This window comes from Urocitellus parryii, chromosome 6 (genome assembly GCF_045843805.1).
Source record: "Urocitellus parryii isolate mUroPar1 chromosome 6, mUroPar1.hap1, whole genome shotgun sequence".
NCBI lineage: Eukaryota > Metazoa > Chordata > Mammalia > Rodentia > Sciuridae > Urocitellus > Urocitellus parryii.
This window is the reverse complement of record NC_135536.1, coordinates 120,362,879-120,379,534: the sequence shown is the minus strand read 5'-3', so window position 1 is coordinate 120,379,534 and position 16,656 is coordinate 120,362,879. Positions and strand designations below refer to the sequence as shown.

Genomic DNA, 16,656 nt, shown 5'->3' with positions numbered 1-16,656 from the left:
CAAGGGATACAAAAGAATAGGGAAATAAGGCCCATTGAAAGAATCAAGATAACACGCTGTCCCTTATGAAGTCCAGACATTAAACTTACTAGATAAAAGATTTAGAGGCTCGGGAAGCTGAGACAGGAGGATCATGAGTTCAAAGCCAGCATCCGCGAAAGCAAGATGCTAAGCAACTCAGTGAGACCCTGTCTCTAAATAAAATACAAAAAAAAAAAAAAAAAGGGCTGGGGATGTGGTTCAGTGGTCAAGTGCCCCTGAGTTCAATCCCTAGTACCAAAAAGAAAAAGAAAAAAAAATTCTAAAATATAGTCAAGGAATTAGATGATGATAAATGAACAAAATCAGTTTCAAGAAAAAGGAATTATAAAAAATCAGAAAATTCTGGAGGAGAAAAATATAAGAAACAATTTTTACTAGATGGATACAGCACATTTGAATGGGGGAAGAAAAGATGAGCAAACTTTTTAGAGACAATTGAAAACAAGAAATTAAAATATGTGAACACAGCATAAAGAACAAAAAAGAATGAAGACAAGCAAACAGCATAACAGACTCGAGGGACACCAGCTATGTGCGACAGACAGACAAACCTAGTTCTAGCTACAAAATATCCATTCTTTTCAGGGGCACATCAGTGCTTGTGTTCAGCCACCCTTTACTTAGTAATAGCCCTGAAGCACAAGAATACACAAGAATAGTGATGCTGGCAGTTTTATTGCAGTATATTATTATATTTGTACTATTACAAATATATATTATAAATATATATGTGCACTTTTATACACACACACACACACACACACACACACGCACTGGTGACCAAACCCAGGTCCTGAAACATGCAAGGCAAGCATTCTACCACTAAGCTATCCCTCCAGCTCTGTTGTTAATCTCTTATTGTACCTAATCCTATAAATTATCCTAAGTATGTATGTACAGTCATGTGTTGGTTAGAGACAAGGATACCCTGAGAAATGTGTCCTTCACTGTACAAACATCATAAGATATTCTCAAACTAAGTTACAACATCACTAGGAATATAACCTTATGGACTACTGTTATTGACCAAACCATCTATTATTTAGTACATAACTGCATATATATATGGTTTGGGACTGTCTGTTGTCTCAGGCATCCACTGGGGGTCTTAGAATGTCGTGCCTGTGGATACAGGGGGATTACTGTTTAGGCCAGCATCCCTTATGAATATTGATGCAAATTCCTCACTTCAAATACTTGAAACTGAATGCAACAGATTGAAAAGGATTATACACCATGACCAAGTGGGACTGATTCCTAGAATGCAGGGATGACAACATATAGAAATAAATATAATACTTTATATTAATGGGGGGACATTACTTGATCATCTCAGTGAGAAAAGGCATTTGATAAAACTTAATTCCCTTTTATGAGTGAAAATACACTCAACAAACTAGTAGAAGGAAGCTACCTCAATACAATAAAATCCATATATGAAAATCCCACAGTGCTCATCATACTCAGTGGGGAAAGATAAAAGTGTTTCCTTCTAAGTTTAGTAGCAAGATGAGGATGCTCACCTTCACCACTTCTACTCAATGTCTACTGGAGTCTTAGCCAGAGCAATCAGGCAAGTAAAAGAAATAAAGGCCTCCAAATTAGCAAGAAAAAAATTATAAATTATCGTTTTGTAATTGTAGGATCTTAATATGTAGAAAACCCTAATGAATCTACAAAAAGACTGTTAGAGCTAAATGAATTCAGCCAAGGGGCAGAATACAAAATCAACACAAAAATCACTTGCACTTCTATATATTTATAGTGAACAGTCTGAAAAGGAATCATGTGAACAATTCTATTTATAATAGCATCAAGAAGAATACTTAGGAATTAACCAAGGAGGTGAAAGACTTTGTTATGGTTTAGATATGAGGTATCCCCCCGAAGCTCCTGTGTTAGACAACGCAAGAATGTTCAGAGGTGAAATGGTTATGTTATGAGAGCTTTAATTAGCATATTAATCAATTGACATGGATTAACTGGTACCTGTGGCTGGAAGAAGTAGGTCACAGGGTGTGCCTTTGGCTTTATATTCTGTCTCTGGTGAGCAGAGCTTTGTGCTTCCTGTTGCCATGTTCTGAGCTGCTTTCCTTCCACCATGATGTTCTGCATCACTTGGGCCCAGAGCTATGGAGTTGGTCATCTATGGACTGAGACCTATGAAATTATGAGCCCCAAATAAGCTTTCTGTGTTTTCTTGATGGATCTTTTGGTCACAGCAATACAAACTGACTAAAGCAGACGTACAATGAAAATTACAAAATACTGCTAAAAGAAATTAGACAAATAATTGGAAACATAACAGTACTCCTCAAAGAGAGCCACAGATTGAATGCAATCTCTATCAAAAACTTTTTTTTTTTTTTTTTGGCAAAATGGGGAAATGCTCACTGAAGTTCAGATATAATCTCAAAAGACCCTGAACAGCCAATCAAAGTGAGAGGACTCACGCTCCTGGATTTCAGAATGCTCTGATTCTGGTATAAAAAGACATGTAAAGACCAATGGAATAGAAAAGCCTAGGAAAGAAACCTCTGTATAATGAAATGTTTTTTGAGAAAAGTACCAAGGCTATTTTCAACAAGTGGTGTTGTGCAAGTTTGACAGGCATGTGCTAATAAATAAAGTAGGATCCTACCTAACACCATATATAAAACTGAACTCAGAATGGTCCAAAGACCTCAACACAGGAGCTAACACTAAAACTCTTAGAAGAAAATAAGGAACTCTAAGGTTGCTGTATTTGACAACAAAATTGCAGGCAATAACAGAAAAATAGACCAAACTATTCATCAAAACTTAAACATTTTGTGCATGAAAAGGGTACTATTTCAAGAGAGTAAGAAGGCAATCCTCAGATTGGGAGAAAATATTTGCAATTTGCACAATGTATGGATTTAACATCAAGAATACATGCAGAATTTGGGGCTAGAGTTGTGGTTCAGTGGTAGAGTGCTTGCCTAGTATGCATAAGGTACTGGATTTGATCCTCAGCACCACATAATAGTAAAATAAAGATATTGTGTCCACCTAAAATTAAAAAATAAATATTAACAAAAGAATACAGGGCTGGGGATGTGGCTCAGGTGGTTAGTGCGCTTGCCTGGCATGCATGCGGCCCGGGTTTGATTCTAAGCACCACATACAAACAAAGATATTGTGTCCACCGAGAACTAGAAAATGAATATCAAAGAATTCTCTCTCTCTCTCTCTCTCTCTCTCTCTTTCTCTCTTAAAAAACAGAATACATACATACAGAACTAAAATGGGATGATAACACAAAAAACCTGATTTAAAAATGGCAAAGGACTTAAATCTCCAAAGAAGATATAAAGATGGTTAGTGAGCACAAGAATGAAAATTATGATGAGATACAGTAGGATGTCTCTCTCTCTCTCTCTGACTCTCTCTCTCTCTCTCTCTCTCTCTCTCTCTCTCTCTCTCACACACACACACAGGCAAGGATGCAGATAAATTGCAATTCTTATGCATTGCTGATGGAACTATAAAGAAGTACAGTTATAGAAAACAGTTTTAATCCATTGTATTTCCTATTACAATATATCAAAATAATTGAAAGTATGGGCCTGAGGGTATATTTATACACCCAGTGTTCATTGCTGCACTATTCATAGTAGTCAAAAGTTGGAAATAACTGGTAGGTTAAAGGACAAAATATATTATCTATACAATGGAATATTCAGCCATTAAAAGGAATTAAATTTTCATGAGTCTTTTAAAAAATGTCAAATGAAATAAGCTAGTCACAAAAGGACAAATACCATTCGATTCCACTTATGTGAGGTATGTAGAATAGTGAAATTCATAAAGACAAAGTAGAGCAGTGGTTACTGTCCATCAAGGGATTTGGGGGGAGGAGTAAAAGGGGGATTATTTAAGGAGTGTGGAGAGCCATTCTCACACGTGACTGGGCAATGCGCTGGCTAATCTGTGTCGGAGCTTTCCCGGCCCTCTCCTGATGAGAGAACCTGTCCGTGTGGGGGTGTAACTGATCACTGACCCCGGGGCCTAATCACTGACCCTGACCTTGGAGTGCGGCCCCCCTCAACCTTCATTGGATGGAATTCTCCCCTGAATTTCTTGTTCCCCAATAAAAGGCTACTCCGTGGCGTGCTCACTCTCTCTCTCTCCTGCTAGCCCTGAGTAATCCTTGCTGCCCTACGGGTGGTTCGAGGTGGGAGCCAGAGAGGGGAGCCATCTCGGACCTGGTCATAGAAAAAGGTAACTGAGTCTGTGTGTTTTATTTCGATCTTGCTAGTTACCTTTTATGCCAAGAACCTCATTAATGAAACCAATGCCCTGGTCGCATGGTGGAATTGGCGCCCAATGTGGGGCACATTCTAGATTAGCTAGATTGAGTGGGAGCGCGCTATAAAGATAAAGATAAAGGAAATGGTGACAATTTGGGTCACAAAAGTACCTGGAGATATTGAAGGAAAGAGACATTAAATTAATTAAAATGGGAAATTCAACTTCTACAGATAAGGAAATGTATCTATTTTAGACAGTATAATTAATCAGAAAGGAAAGCAGATAGAGAAAGCTCAGTTATTACAATTCTTAAAGATTGTAGGTGAATATTGTCCTTTGTTTTGTGAACAAGAGTCTCCAAATTTACTTACTTGGGAGAAATTAGGAAGGAAGTTACAAAAAGTTTGTCTTTCTAATGAATTACCTGGAGGCATAGATAATATTCAGAAAACTTGGACGGCTCTAGAAGTTTGTCTTTTTGAATATATGGGCCAGAGTTTGTGGCCCCCTGAAGACCTATTAAAAGGCATTCAGAGAGCTATTAGGTCTATTCAAATGGAAAATCCGCCTGAGGCTAAGTTAATTCCCTTTCCCTTGAGCCTTTTAAAAACAAAGGCGCTAGGGGCTAAACCAAAGGTTAAAAATGTGACTTTAAACTTGCAGGATCAGGCTAGCCCGCAGGGAGATTATAGAGAGGAACATCATAGACAAGAAACCTCCACAGTCCTAGAAAGTCCTCCGGAAGAGGAAGAGGATCTTCCTGGGGAGGAAAATCCGGAAGAGATTCTTAGAGGGGCACAGAGTTCTTCTCTGCCACGTGGCTTAGAAACCCAATTTCAAAATGGCGAAAGCGCAGAGTCTACCCATGACTCGCAGTCCAAGGGAGAAAAATCAGACGTTGAAATTCAGGACTTACAGAGAAATTTTAACAGGCTGTGTTTAACACTGCCTGCCCAGGCTATTCAAATTCGGCCATTACTTGCTAAAAGGACAAAATTTAACAGGTACACTGGATTAACAATGACTTTTCTTACCCCATTCCAGCGAGGTATTAAGAAAGCACAGGAAGCAAGGGAGGATACTAGCGGTTTTCAACTTTTTCCAGTTTTTGAGCAAGTTAATGAGCAAGATCAGAGATTTAAAGTTCATACTGTAATCCCATTTAAAACCATTAAGGAACTAAAAAGTGCATGTGAGACGTATGGTCCGAATTTGCCTTTTGTACAGAGCCTGATAGAAAATATTTGCTCGCAGCCCCTTCCTCCTAGTGATTGGATTTCTTTTGCTAGATCTTGTTTGAGCTGGGGAGATTTCTTGCTCTGGCGTACTTATTGGACTGATTTTTGTACTGAACAGGCAGAAAAGAATAGAAGACAGAATTTAGAGATGCCGGTAGAAATGTTTTTAGGAACATATGAATTTGCTGATTTAGAAAGACAGTTAAATTATGAATTTGTAGTATACAATCAAATAACTGATTGTGCAAAACGTGCCTGGAGGCAGATTATCTCTAAAGACCAATCCAATTTAGTTCTAACCAAAATCAGGCCTGGTGCCAGTGAACCGTACTCAGATTTTGTAGCCCGATTGTACCAGGCAGCAAACAGGTCGATCGGGGAACCGTGGGCGAATGAATTTATTGTTAAACAATTGGCATTTGAAAATGCAAATAAGTATTGTCAAGACGTTCTTAGGCCGCACCGTAAAAAAGGGACAGTTTCTAAGTTTATCCACTTATGTTCTGACATAGACTCTACCCATTTGCAGACAGTAGCCCTAGCTGCGGCACTAAAAGAAACCTTAAGGCCACAAGATTTAGAACGAAAGTCCCACGGGAGATGCTACGTTTGCAGGAAAAGTAATCATTTTGCGCAGGAGTGTCACATGTGCAATTTAAGTTCAGGGCTCCATCTACTGGTGATAATGGATATTGCAGGACTCAACCCCATGCGGCAGATCAAGATGGCGCGGATCAGCCCACCTTCTCACTGTCATTTCCTCCTAGCGGGAGGACAAAAACTTCCAGTCGGCCCCTTCCCGGGCTGAGCAACAATACGGGGAATTTGAGGAGAGGTCGCACAGTGTGATGTCACTGGCGCCGACCAGGACAGCCCGCGATTTTTACCGGAACATAGATCGCAGACCGTTTTCTTAGGACCTTCAAGGACAGTTGAATTGAATCCTGAATCAGGGCCAGAACAAATCCCTACTGGGATTTTCGGGCCGTTTCCTGATAATAGTATAGGTTTAATTTTGGGATGTAATAATTTAAAGGGAGCCATTGAGGTGATACCTGGTGTGATAGATTCAAATTTTAAAGGACAATTAAATGTTACTGTAAGGTCCAATTATGCCCTAAGGCTCACTCCAAAAGATACATCTGCCCAATTGATTTTATTGCCTTGTGATTCAGGGAGACACCCGCCAGTAGATTCAGTTTCTAAACCGCCAAACAGAGTGAGTACACAGAGTGTCACAGTTAGTGCGACAAGAACGCCCTTTATTAGAACTTAAAATTAATAATAAAAAGTTCCTAAGAATTGTAGACACAGGTGCTTATATCTCTGTCTTTTCTAGTAGATTCTGGCCTAGGAACTGGCCCTTACATGTAGCACCAGCTAACCTAGAGGGAATAGGACAGGTTTCACAGCCTGCTCAAAGTGCCAACTATCTCTGTTGGGAAGATTCTGATGGGAACAATGGAGTATTTAAGCCTTATGTGTTAGAGTCTTTACCAGCTAACCTATGGGGAAGGGATATTTTAGCCAAAATGGGATTGTTATTAGTTATTCCAAATTCTATAAGGTCAGTTGAGGAAGTTAATCAGAGGTATTTTCCTGGAGATGATAAGGAGACCCTTCAGGAAGAGTATCTGTTTACAAACCAGTCTCCACGACAAAGATTAGTGAATGCTCTAAGCCAAAATTTTTACTAGGGGCTCTGAATACGTCCCCGATCCCTAAGACAGCTGAAAATATCACCTGGCTCAAAGAGGAGCCTATATGGATTTCTCAGTGGCCCATCTCAGGGGAAAAGCTTAAAATAATTCATAGGTTAGTTGAGGAACAACTTCAGGCTGGTCATATTGAACCAACACTTAGTCCTTGGAACACATCTATTTTTGTTATTAAGAAAAAGTCAGAAAATTGGAGATTGCTACAGGATTTAAGGGCGATAAATCATGCAATTCGGCCTATGGGATCATTACAGCCAGGACTTCCCTCCCCCACAGCCATCCCTTTAGACTATAGCTTGATGGTAATAGATTTAAAAGACTGTTTTTTTCTCTATAAGGTTACATCCTGAAGATTGTGAGAGATTTGCTTTCACTGTTCCAGCAATTAATTTGAAGGAACCTGTTAAAAGATATTGCTGGAAAGTACTCCCCCAGGGAATGTGTAATAGTCCTACCCTGTGCCAAAAATATGTAGACCAGGCGGTAGATCCCATAAGAAATAGCTTTCCTGATGCGTATATTATTCATTTTATGGATGATATATTATTGGCTCATGCTAATCCAGACTTTGCTTACAGCAATGGGTTTATGCATAGCTCAAAAAATTCAAAAGGTGCCTCCTTTTCAATATCTAGTTCAAATAATTCAAGGATGTACAATCCGTCCTCAAAATCTTCAGATAAGAGTTAAGGAGTTACATACCCTTAATGATTTTCAAAAGCTATTAGGAGATATTAATTGGCTGAGGCCATCCTTAAAACTAACTACTTCTGAGTTGAGTCCTTTATTTCATATATTACAAGGAAATCCCTCTCCAACCTCTCCATGTCAGCTGACCTTAGAGGCTAGAACAGCTTTAAGGAGAGTTGAACATGCAATTAAAAATGCACAGCTTACTAGAGTTGATCCTAAAGAAATAGTGTATTTATTAATATTTCCAACTGAGCATACCCCAACAGGAGCCATATGGCAAAGATTAGGAGTTATTGAGTGGATTTATTTATCCCACTCCCCTCAAAAAACATTAATTCCTTTTCATGATTCCATAGCTCAATTAGTAATTAAAGGTAGAACTAGGATTTTACAATTAATTGGATGTGAGCCTGATATCATAATTATTCCATTTTCTGTTCAACAGACTAATTGGCTTTTTCAAACTTCTAGCTCATGGCAAATAGCTTTTGCTGATTTTCCTGGTCAGATAGATAGCCATTATCCTCGTGATAAGATTATACCATTTGCATCATTAACGTCACTTATTTTTCCAAAGATTGTACGTGCACATCCTATAGATGAAGCTTTATCAGTGTTCACTGATGGTTCGAGCTCAGGTAAAGCAGGTTTTTATAGTCGTGTTCACACAGGGGTAATGCAAACTTCTTATACTTCTGCCCAAAGAGCAGAACTTCAAGCTCTGATTTGTGCCTTAAATTACTTTTCAAATGAGCCTATTTATTCTGACAGCTTATATGCAGTCGGAGTTACTAAAAATATAGACACTTCAGTAATTGGGTATACTTCATCACAGGAGTTATTTGAATTATTTCATAATTTACAAAAGGCAGTGCTAATGCGAAAATACCCATGTTTCATAGGACACATACGAGCTCATACTAATCTTCCAGGACCCTTAGTTTCAGGTAATGACAAAATTGATAAATTAGTAACTTTTTGTCAACAGATGTCTTCATATGAGTGTGCACTAGCTTCCCATTCCTTGCATCATCAAAATGCTTCTAGCTTACGTAAAAAATTTAATATTACTAGAAAACAAGATTGTCAGATTGTAAGCCAATGCCCTAACTGTGTTATTCACACTCCATCTCTGCCATCAGGGGTAAATCCCCGTGGATTAAAATCAAATCAAATATGGCAAATGGATGTAACTCATTATTTATTTATTTATTTATTTTTTCTTCTATACACTTTTTATTGTTTTTCTTTTTTTTATTGGTTGTTCACAACATTACAAAGCTCTTGACATATCATATTTCATACATGGATGTAACTCATATTCCTCAATTTTGTAAGCAATGTTATGTGCATGTCATAGTGGACACTTATTCTAGATTTATTTTTGCCACAGCACGTACTAAGGAAAATACTCAACATGTAATTTCTCATTGCCTAGCAGCTTTTTCTGTTTTAGGGTGCCCTATGCAGATTGAAACAGATAATGCTCCAGCTTATGTAAGCTCTTCTTTTCAACAATTTTGCCAAGAGTTTAAAATTAATCGTAAAACAGGAATTCCTTATAACCCCCAAGGTCAAGCCATTGTGGAACGAGCTCATTTATCTAGTAAGCTTCAATTACAAAAATTAAAGGGGGGGAATAGGGTTATGACTCCCCAAAATAGCCTTAATCATGCTTTGTTTGTTTTAAATTTTTTAAACTTTGACGCAGAAGGTCACACTGCTGCTGAGAGGCAAATGTCTCCCTCAGTAACAGGCCCTTTAGGCAGAGTTTTGTGGAAAGATTTACAGACCGGTCAGTGGAAAGGCCCAGACCCAGTGATTATGTGGGGCAGAGGTCATGCTTGTATATTTCCAGAAGGTGCTTTTCGTCCTATTTGGGTGCCTGAACGTGCTATCAGACATGGAGGAGATAGAACCCAGATTCAAGCGACTGAGGATCGACCCAGAGGGGCCCCTATCCAGAAGGAGGAGATATCAGAAAAGGATGAAGAGAGACCAGATTGACCCAGCTGAAAAGCTGATTTCATGGGAAGACGTGAAGAAGCTAACAACCCAGGCTTCCTGAATACTTCGACACCTAGGAGAGAACAGGACCCCAGTGATGATGGTAGCAACAGTAATTGCCCTGCTGGGCTGTCAGGTAAAGGGGAATCAAGTAGACACTTACTGGACATATTTCCCAGATCCACCCGATACACCCAGCTGTGTGGACTGGAGAATCTATTCCAGTATTTACTAATGACTCATTCATGATGGGAGGATTTACAGATACTCATATTACTCCTAATCATGTGACTAGATTTAATTATTCTGGCTACAGTGCCCAATTACCTTTGTGTTGGTCCCACGATAAACATGCTGGCTGTCTGAAAGTATCATTCGAAGAAAAGACAGCGATTGGTAGACATAGACTGACAAATAATTCTATTTATGGGGACTTAAAACCTAATACTAGATCAGTAATTAAGATGGGACTTTCCCATAACAAGCCAGTCATTTCTGCAAAACCTCCACAGATACCCCACTGTCCAAATAGTTCTACAATTGAGATCGGCACCTTTCCTAAATGGATGGATTGTGTAAATGCCTTTCCTGTACAACATAAGGTGTCTAAAGATAGTGGGTATATTTTAGACTGGTCTCCAAAAATTGATAAGAGACAATTACGAAGAAATTCTTCTATGACACCTGCAGGATTTGTTAGTAATATTTTGACTTATTGTGAAGGTGGTGTTCAAAAGGATGTTTGGCGTTTAATTGCTGCCTCAGAATTCTTACATTTTACAAATAAGCCTTTACCAAAATTTGTTGGCAAGAACTGTAAAGAGGGATCTTGCTATGGCTTACAAGCCTGTGTCCAATCTCCTTATGTTTTAATTATTGGAAATGTAAAAGTTAAATGGATAGATGACAGATATATTGTTACTTGTAATAAATGTAACCTAACCAATTGTATTACTAGGTATAATGGAGGAAAAGGAGTGCTGATACTTCATCAGCCCTCTTTTGTTTTATTGCCTGCAAATATTTCAGAGCCATGGTATGCTGATACTGGTTTACAAGTCTTGCAGCAAATTCATGCCCAGCTAGCAAGACCTAAACGTGCTATTGGAGTTATAATTGTTGGTGTTTTGGCACTAGTCTCCTTTATTGCCTCAACTGTCTCTGCGTCTCTGACACTGTCTCAGAATATTCAGCATGCAAAATTTCTTAATAATTTAGCTCAAAATACTTCCAAGGCTCTGCGTAATCAAGTAAATATTGATGAAAGGATTGAGACTAAATTAAACGCCTTAGAGGCGACTGTTATAGACATAGGTAATGAACTTTTAGCCTTAAAATTTAAAGAAAGGCTTAAATGCCATGCTAATTATAAGTATGTATGTGTTACTGCTGCCAAGTACAATGCTTCTCTCTGGGATTGGGAGAAGGTTAAAAACCATTTGTTAGGTATTTGGCAAAATAGTAATAATAGCTTGGATATTCTGGAACTTCATCGCCATATCCAAGACATTCAAAATAACAGAGCTGATTTTTCAGATCCTTCTTCTTTGGCTAACCAAATATTGAAGGAGTTGAATGGATTCAACCCTGGAAATCTTCTTAAACACTCAGCTTGGTACATTATTGGATTATTCTCTTTGCTGTTAATTCTCTTTTGTGTTGTAATTATAGGATGGCGAGTCTTTGGAACAAGAATACGGAAACTCCAGAGAGTGAACCACTGCCTCATTTTTAAGAAAAGAAAGGGGGGATACGTGGGGAGCCATTCTCACACGTGACTAGGCAACTCTCTGGTTTGGGTCTGAGGCGCTCTGGCTAATCTGTGTCGGAGCTTTCCCGGCCCTCTCCTGATGAGAGAACCCGTCCGTGTGGGGGTGTAACTGATCACTGACCCCGGGGCCCAATCACTGACCCTGACCTTGGAGTGCGGCCCTCAACCTTCATTGGATGGAATTCTCCCCTGAATTTCTTGTTCCCCAATAAAAGGCTACTCCGTGGCGTGCTCACTCTCTCTCTCCTGCTAGCCCTGAGTAATCCTTGCTGCCCTACAGGTGGTTCGAGATGGGAGCCAGAGAGGGGAGCCGTCTCGGACCTGGTCATAGAAAAAGGTAACTGAGTCTGTGTGTTTTATTTCGATCTCGCTAGTTACCTTTTATGCCAAGAACCTCATTAATGAAACCAATGCCCTGGTTGCATGGTGGAAAGGAGTACAAAGATTGAATATGGGATCATAGAGATTGATAGTGGTGATGGCTGTACATAATGTGAATGTACTTCATGTCCTTGAACTATATACTTCAAAGTAGTTAAAACAGTAAACTTTATATTTTATCAAAATGCACCAGGGGCTGGGGTTGTGGTTCAGAGGTTGAGCACTCACCTAGCATGCGTAAGGCAATGGGTTTGATCCTCAGCATCAAATACAAATAAAATAAAGGTATTGTGTCCATCTACAACTAAAAAATAAATATTAAAAAATAAAATAATAAAAATACATTAAAGACCACAAAAAAGAAAAAAATATGGGTTAGTTGTTAGAAAAATAACTCCAGCTACAAGGAAAGAAAACATAAATGCATATTGCTCAGTGAAAGAAGCCAGTTTGAAAGACCACATACTGTATGATCTCCAGTGTAGGACATTCTGGAGAAAGCAAAGACATTAGCGGTTGCCAGAAGTTCAGTGGGAGAGAGGGAGGAGTGAACACATGGAGCACAGGAGATTGTTAGGACATGGAAATAACTATCTATAGTAAAGGATGCTGTGATAGTGGATATATGGCATTATACATTCATCAAAATCTATAAAACTACTACAAAAAGAGCAACTTCAATGTAAACTATGAACTTTAGTTGATAAGACTGTATCGATGTTGGTGTATTAATTTAAACTAATGTGCTGCACTGGTGTAGGGTGTTTCCTAACAGAGGAACAGGATGAGGGAGAGGAGCATGGGGGGACTCTGTACTGTCGCTCAGCTGTCCCATACAGGTGCTCCTTACCATGGGGTTACATTCTCCCAACCTATTGTAAGTCAAATACCCAAAAGTCAAAAATAGATCTGGTACACTTAACCTACCAAACATCAGAGCTTAGCTATAGTGCCGTGGGCCGCCGGCTGTTCCCCTTCTGATCATGTGGCTGACAAGCAGGGGTTTGCTGCTACTGGTCAGCATCAGAAGGGGATGAGCACATGTGCTATTTCAGGAAAGATCATAATTCAAAGTGCAGTTTCTACTGAATGTGTGTCACTTTCACACTACCATAAAATAGAAAAATAATGACTTGAACGATTGTTAAGTCAAATCATAAGTTGGGGACTGTAATCTAAATTTTTTCTAAAAGTCTTAAATTTAAAGAATCACATCATTTTTTTCTACTTTCTCAGTACCTCAGACTCATCTGTTAAATAGTGATTTATGGTGAATGGATGAATAAATTAAACACTAGTGACAAATTTAATATACGGGGCCTACACTGGGCCAGACTGTGTAGAAGAGCCAGCGTGCATACCAGTTTTGAAAAAGACGTGGCTTGGGAATGGGATTGCGCATCTCCGGTGCTTGCTCCTCTGCCTCAATTCTTTGCCAACCCTAGACCTTTGGTGGTCAGTAAACCCACCCTCCAATCTGCTGCAAGACTTTCTATACTAACAGTCACTATAGCTTTTTTTTTTTCTATTATGTTTCAATGTAATTTAAACAGGTGGAAAAAAAAATGGAGCACTTGACCTAGCTAATTCTCCATGTTGCTCCTAAAAAGATGAAAATTTGGTATTCTGCAAAATCATGCACTAAAAACTACAGGCCTTTTGAGGAAAACAGGTTTGGGACTTAGTAACCTGTGTAGTAAGATTAACAATCCTAAATTTGCATTGGCATATGCTTTAAGAATTATTCCATCTTTTTCAGCCTTAAACTTTCAAGTTTATGTTTCTTTGAGATAAAAATCCTTGAACTAAATCACTTTTAACAGAAACCATTTTCATCAATATTAAAAATATGACATAGCGATGTCTTTATCAGTCAATGCTTCTGTCTACTCACTAGGTAACATGTCATCTTGGATGTTTCATCTCTGTGTAGCTGTAGCTTCCTGGATAGAGCAAAGAGTGAGGTGTGTTTTGAAACCCTAAACCAGTCATTTTTTCATCATTTTTTTCTTGCTATCTCCATATATTCCTGGGGATTTCTCTCTGGTTGTGAGGAAGTTTGCTTCCTTTGCCTTGCCACCTTAGCTTGCTGGGGAATCATGCTGGACTACTGTGACTTGCATACTACTAATGCCACCACTGGCCTGTTGCATATGAGCTGATACACATACAGAAGCACATGCGCCTGTCAGCACAACAGGTTGTTTCATGGAGTGACACTGTCACTGTTTCCAAAGGTCATGGAGACCACTGAAGAAACATCAAGCAGACTATATCTTTGTTTTTATTTTACAAAAGCAGAAAATGAAACACCATAAGGTAAAATGAAGCAAAAATGTAATCTCTTCTTCTTTAAACATGAGACTGATGTTTCTTCAGTGGTCTCCATGACCTTTGGAAAACAATTAAGATTGAGATGTTTTCTCCATCTCAGTTTTCCTTCGTATATATACCTACCTGCTTTGGCCTCATATTCACATGCTTAAACTCATAGCTTCTGCTAGAGTGTAGGTGAACTAACCTAGAACACCCCAAATTCCCAGCAGCCTGCCCTGCAGTGCTTCTCAGAAAACAGTTTTGTCAGCATCCGTATTCTAGACTCACACAAGTTCAGTACTCTGTTACCCAAAATTCTAAAAAGCCTGGTGATCTTTTGAAGATAATCAATCTAGAAGGTTGGTTGAGGGGGAAAAAAGTGCTACAGTGAGTAACTTGAGTCACTCCGACAACAAAGAAAGTAACATATGGCAATAAAATGGAAGAAAATATCAAATACAAGGACCAAAATATCCCATGGTTAACTGGGGCTATGATGTGCAGACAAAAGCTTTTCTAGCCAAGGAACCCTGAGGCTCCCGCCCACACTGTGGAAGCCTTAGTCCATGAGAAAGACATGGGTCCGGTAGCCAGACTTCCCTGGGTTTAAATTCTTGTTCATTTCCCTAAAATGTCATATATTTATTATTTATTATATTTTTATTAGCCATTTATTAGCCATTTGTGTATTTTCTTTGATAAAATGTCTAATAAAATATTTTGCCCAAATTTTGGTTTTCTTTAATTCTTGAGTTGAAAATAATTGAACGAGTTCTTAATACATTAAATGTATACAATAATTGGGTTGAAAGAGTCCGTTATCAAACATGATTTGCAAATACGTCCTATTTATAGACCTCTGTATCCGTTTTGATGTCAGCACGACACTGTGGCTCTATAGCAAGTCGGGAAATCAGATAGCTTGAGGCCTCAACTTTGTTCTGTTTCAAAACTGTTTTCTCTGTTACAGGTCCTTTGCATTTCTGGAAGAATTTTAGAATTATCTTATCAACTGCCATAAAAATATCTGCTGGAATTTTTATTGGAATGGCATTGCCTCTATCAGTCAATTTGAGGATTACTGACATCTTAACGATATTGGATCTTCCTAACCTGTGAACACAGTACATCCCTCTATCTAGGTGGTCTTAATTTCACTTCTCTTACAGATTTTACTGAAATGGTATTCCACATCTTTTCACATCACTGTAAATGGTATTATTTTTAAAATCTGCATATCCAATTGTTACTGATACATAGAAACACAACTGACCTTGTAATATGGATCCTGTCTTCCAACTTTGCTAAACTACTAATTAATTGATCACATAAAATGTATCCTCTCTTTTACAATATTTTTAGGAAGAGTTTCTGTAGAATAATTGTATCTTCCTTGGAAGTTTGGCAGAAGTCACTAGGTAAGCCATTTGGGCCTGAATTGTCATTGTGGGAAAGTTTCTATATGCAAATTCAACTACTTGAATACATATGGGGCTATTCAAGTTATCTCTGAGAGTGCTCTCTTAGTTTTTGATGTTCAACATATTTGTCTTAAGTTGTTTCAAATCTCCCCTTATTTATTTATCCTTCCGATATTTATATTATTGGTAGGAATGCCACTTAGCTTATTCTCCATATTGTTAATTTATGTCATGTTTTTTTCCTAACCAGCATGCCTACAAATTTACTAATTTTATTGATCTTAAAGAACCAGCTTTTAGTTACAATGATTTATGGATTTTTCTCTATTGCTCTTTTGTTTCATATTTCATTGATTCCTACACTAGCCTTTATGTCTTTTCATATGTGTGTGTGTGTGGGTGTGTGTGTTGGACACAATACCTTTATTTTTAAAATTTATTTTTATGTGGTGCTGAGGAGTGAACACAGTGCCTCACACCTGCCAGGCTAGTGTTCTACCACTGAGCCACAAACCCAGCCCCCTTTAATGTCTTTTCTTCTTCTTACTTTGGATTTTTTTAAAAATAGGCTTTTCAGAGAGGAGATGAGATCATTGCTTTGAGAATGTTCTTTTCTAATTTAGATATTTACTGCTATAAATTTTGAGAAGGTATGCTTTCATTTTCATTCAGTGGAAAAGGTTAATTTCCCTCTTTTTGACTCTTGGGTTATTTATAAGCATGTTATTGAGTTTCCAAATATTTAAGTTTTTTTCCCAGAGATATTTCTGTTCTTACTTTCTTATTTCATTGTG

At 38.4% G+C, this 16,656-nt stretch overlaps 1 protein-coding gene across 20 annotated transcripts in view; it reads right to left on the bottom strand.

The window, feature by feature from the left end:
- Nrg4 (neuregulin 4) overlaps nt 1-16,656 on the bottom strand; it is a 165,440-nt gene that overhangs the window by 7,469 nt on the left and 141,315 nt on the right. For 17 of the 20 annotated variants that reach the window (XR_013343770.1, XR_013343781.1, XR_013343771.1 and 14 more), the window contains 2 exons: nt 12,354-12,429; nt 2,032-2,202 (listed from right to left, as the gene is read on the bottom strand). The exons of 1 other annotated variant lie outside the window; for it this stretch is intronic. Coding sequence is in view for 1 of the 19 variants with exons in the window: in XM_077800243.1 (XP_077656369.1) it covers nt 12,354-12,429 (76 nt within the window). In the remaining 18 variants the exon portion in view is untranslated. The remainder of the gene's footprint in view (nt 1-2,031; nt 2,203-12,353; nt 12,430-16,656) is intronic. 2 more of the 20 variants (XR_013343783.1, XM_077800243.1) reach the window with 2 other exon arrangements.